Genomic DNA, 3,444 nt, shown 5'->3' with positions numbered 1-3,444 from the left:
AAATTGTATCATTTAAAATCTAAAGTGCTGGAGTACAGAGCCAGAACAACTAAAACATTTTCACTGTCCCAATACTTTTGGGGCTCACTGTATCTACCACAAATACCTTGTACCTATGCATATTGATCGGGTACTGGTACTTCCTGTATAACGCTCCATTCTTGGGTATTTAATTTTATTTCTCGTGTTACTATTTTGTATTATTATTTTTTCATTCTGCATCATTGACAAGGGCTCGTAAGCAAGCATTTCACAGTACAATCTACACCAGTTGAATTTGACTCATGTGACAAATCAAATTTGATTTGATAAAAGTCAGACTGTAGACGCTACACAACACTAGAGGGAGCCAGCAGCATTGCTTTTACTGGCACATTAGCCTAAAAGAAGCTGACAAAGAGACTGATATCAAGGCTACTGGCACCTCAACAGTTTTACAGGTGTCATATCTTAATTTGATCACTCTATTGTCACTGAGAGTGTTCCTGCACCTCAGGAAATTAAAATAAACCCTATGATTGACATAAATACCCTGAACCTGCTGTTCTTTCTCTCTCGTGTGCAACTACACTTTTTAAAAGTTAATGGAAAGAGCAAATGGCACTTTCATGTTCACAGCAACAGGAAATAAATGTACACTGTATGTACTGTAATTACCAGAGTTTATAAATGTGCAGGGTGTCATATATGTATTACAGGGTTCAGAAAGTATGGTGGTGTCGTAGTGAACAATAATGTCAGATCCCTCTGCGTTAGACCCGATTAGTTCTAAGTGAAAGTGAAAATGTAATGGCCATGTCAAGTAACTTTCAGTTCAAGTCCTGGAATTACCCCCGCTCTGAAATGAAATGCAAAAGCACATATTACGTCCTCTCACAGTGAATTCGAGAAGAGAAAGGAAGACGAGCTGACATTTTTTCTGTTGGGACTGACTTATGATTAAAAGGTAATACAAAATGATTGTATGTCATTGGTATGTTTGCAGATTGGTAGATCGATGTCTAATAGGGAGTGTACGTCCAAGTAAATCAAGTAGGTCATAATATATCTTTGAACTGTGTTCTTTGATTCATGAGATATGTGTTTTGAAATAACAGTATGTACTGCATCTTCACAAGGAATCTCTTTAAATGTGGTTAATATAGCAATCAATAAAAAGGCATGTTCCTGAAAGTTTCATAGAATAGAAGAGCCCTTTACTTAGAATACATCTACCTAATTTCACTTGACCCTCTTTACTGTAATGTTCTATTTCCCTAGCCTCTGAGGACAGTTGATAATGAGTGGCTCACTCCTGCTTGCACAGGTAAGTTGTGTAACACTTCCACAGAGACAAAGTACGGCTTCAGCGCCTTGTACTCACTATTTTTGGTGCCAAGCAAGTCGGGCTGTCCAGAGCCACTATAGGACAGCATTAAGTTATTAAGATGTATTCTTGTCCACAGTGTAAGGTTGAGCATTTCAATGGCTATGTGTTATGTGCACACGTCAAAATGTGATATGTTTATTGACCCACACTATTTACAGACAATTTAATCAATAGGTTGTTCATCTTAATCTCACAACTAATTGTTTATGACATATGTCTCTCTCTTTCCCCTCCCCACCAGTCTGTTCTTCCAACCCCACTGAAGTGCCCCAGTTGCCACCAGGCTGGGGCCAGAAAGGTCAAAGGTCAGTGTGCTGTGTGTAAGCGCTGCTCCGAGACCCTGCGCCGTGTCTACCAGTTCTGCTGGGCCTGTGGGAGGGAGTGGCACCAGTCAGGAGGAACCCTGGAGGGCCAAGGGGTCCATTTTTCCTGCCCTCTGCCAGGCTGTGCCCTCAGGGCTGCCCTCCTCTCCCCAGAGGTCATTGTTGATCCAAGCAGTTCAGCCCAGGGATGCCCCTTCTTCAGGGCCTGTCCTCACTGTAAGGCCATCCTCACTCACACTGGAGAGGGATGCCCCAATATCATCTGTCCACACTGCCAAAAGGAGTTCTGCTTCCGCTGCTTGAAGAAGGAGTGCTGTGATTATGAAGAGGAAGATGATGATGATGATGATGATGATGATGATGATTTTGAGTATCCTTTACCATGCACTGTGGTGGATAACAGTCAGTCTCTCAGAGAGTTGGAACTGTAGGGGCTATGCAACGGTCTGTAGAACATAATTTACGGCCTCATTCATTACCACTTGCATAACGAAATCATCTTGATTGTAGTTACTATTGGAATTATTACATTAGTTCTATGATACAAAGACATCATATTGCTATGCTGCATTGCTTCTGTATAGTTAAATGCAATAAAGCCAGAAGTTATCATTTGTGTTTTCACACCAGTGGCGTGTATTCATGGATGCCAAGGGAAGCCAGGCTTCCCCCCCAAAAAAATTCTAAGAAATAAACATATAAAATCGTCTGTGTTTTCATATATTTTTTTTAATTCACAAAAGGCTGAATGCACAGTATGTCACCTGAGAAAGCATCAGGGGGAGCGAAACAGTGCCCCTGTGATGGCCATTTATCTGATTCTGTCTGGTCATAAAGAGTATGACATTGTTGCCGCCCAAAGCATTGAATGCAAGGGAAAGAATAGCCAATCAGCGTTAAGCTAAACTGAGTGAGCTCAGCTGTGAATGGTCCTGGCACACCAAAAAAAGTCTCAAGGGAAGCCAGTTTGTATTTGACTTTACTCCTATCGCATCAAGAGAAATATGTAATTGACAGAAACAACTTGAATTGTTGCATCTTATTGTGTTGTTGTCCTAGCTAAAATGTTGTGTTGTTAGCTAGCTAAAATCATCCCTTTCCTAAATTAGCCATGAATGGAGAAGGGATTGGACTTGTGGTTTTACTTATTTCTCCATACTGGCCAGTGATCATGGCTCACATTAACATCATCATGCCGGAAACCCTAGACCCACTCCAATTAGCATACCGCCCCAACAGATCCACAGATGACGCAATCTCAATCGCACTCCACACTGCCCTTTCCCACCTGGACAAAAGGAACACTTATGTGAGAATGCTGTTCATTGACCACAGCTCAGCGTTCAACACCATTTACAACATTAACCATGTCTGCACTGTATTTCTGATCAATTTGATGTTATTTTAACGGACAAAAAATGTGATTTTATTTAAAAAACAAGGACATTTCTAAGTCACCCCAAACTTTTTAACAGTAGTGTATATTTTAGATGGTGTCAGACTCTAGTCCCCCAAGTCATAGACTTTCTCAGCTACTGCACGGCAAGCGGTACCGGAGCGCCAAGACTAGGTCCAAAAGGCTCCTTAACAGCTTCTACCCCCAAGCCATAATACTGCTGAGCAATTAATCAAATAGCCACCTGGACTATTTACATTGCTCCCCCAACCCCCAGCCTCCCTTTTGTTTTTACACTGCTGCTACTCACTGTTTATTATCTAAGCATAGCCACTTTACCCCTACCTACATGTACA

The 3,444-nt window shown here is 41.4% G+C and overlaps 1 protein-coding gene across 1 annotated transcript; it reads left to right on the top strand.

The window, feature by feature from the left end:
• The first annotated feature begins 647 nt into the window (after positions 1-647).
• On the top strand, positions 648-2,401 carry LOC118391690 (E3 ubiquitin-protein ligase RNF144A-like). The gene is made up of 3 exons (XM_035783196.2): positions 648-946; positions 1,261-1,306; positions 1,611-2,401. The coding sequence occupies exons 2-3, from the start codon at positions 1,280-1,282 to the stop codon at positions 2,121-2,123; spliced, it is 540 nt and encodes a 179-aa protein (XP_035639089.1). The 5' UTR covers positions 648-946; positions 1,261-1,279; the 3' UTR covers positions 2,124-2,401.
• Positions 2,402-3,444: the final 1,043 nt, after the last annotated feature.

Source organism: Oncorhynchus keta, chromosome 12 (genome assembly GCF_023373465.1).
Source record: "Oncorhynchus keta strain PuntledgeMale-10-30-2019 chromosome 12, Oket_V2, whole genome shotgun sequence".
NCBI lineage: Eukaryota > Metazoa > Chordata > Actinopteri > Salmoniformes > Salmonidae > Oncorhynchus > Oncorhynchus keta.
This window is presented reverse-complemented; position numbering and strand designations above follow the sequence as displayed.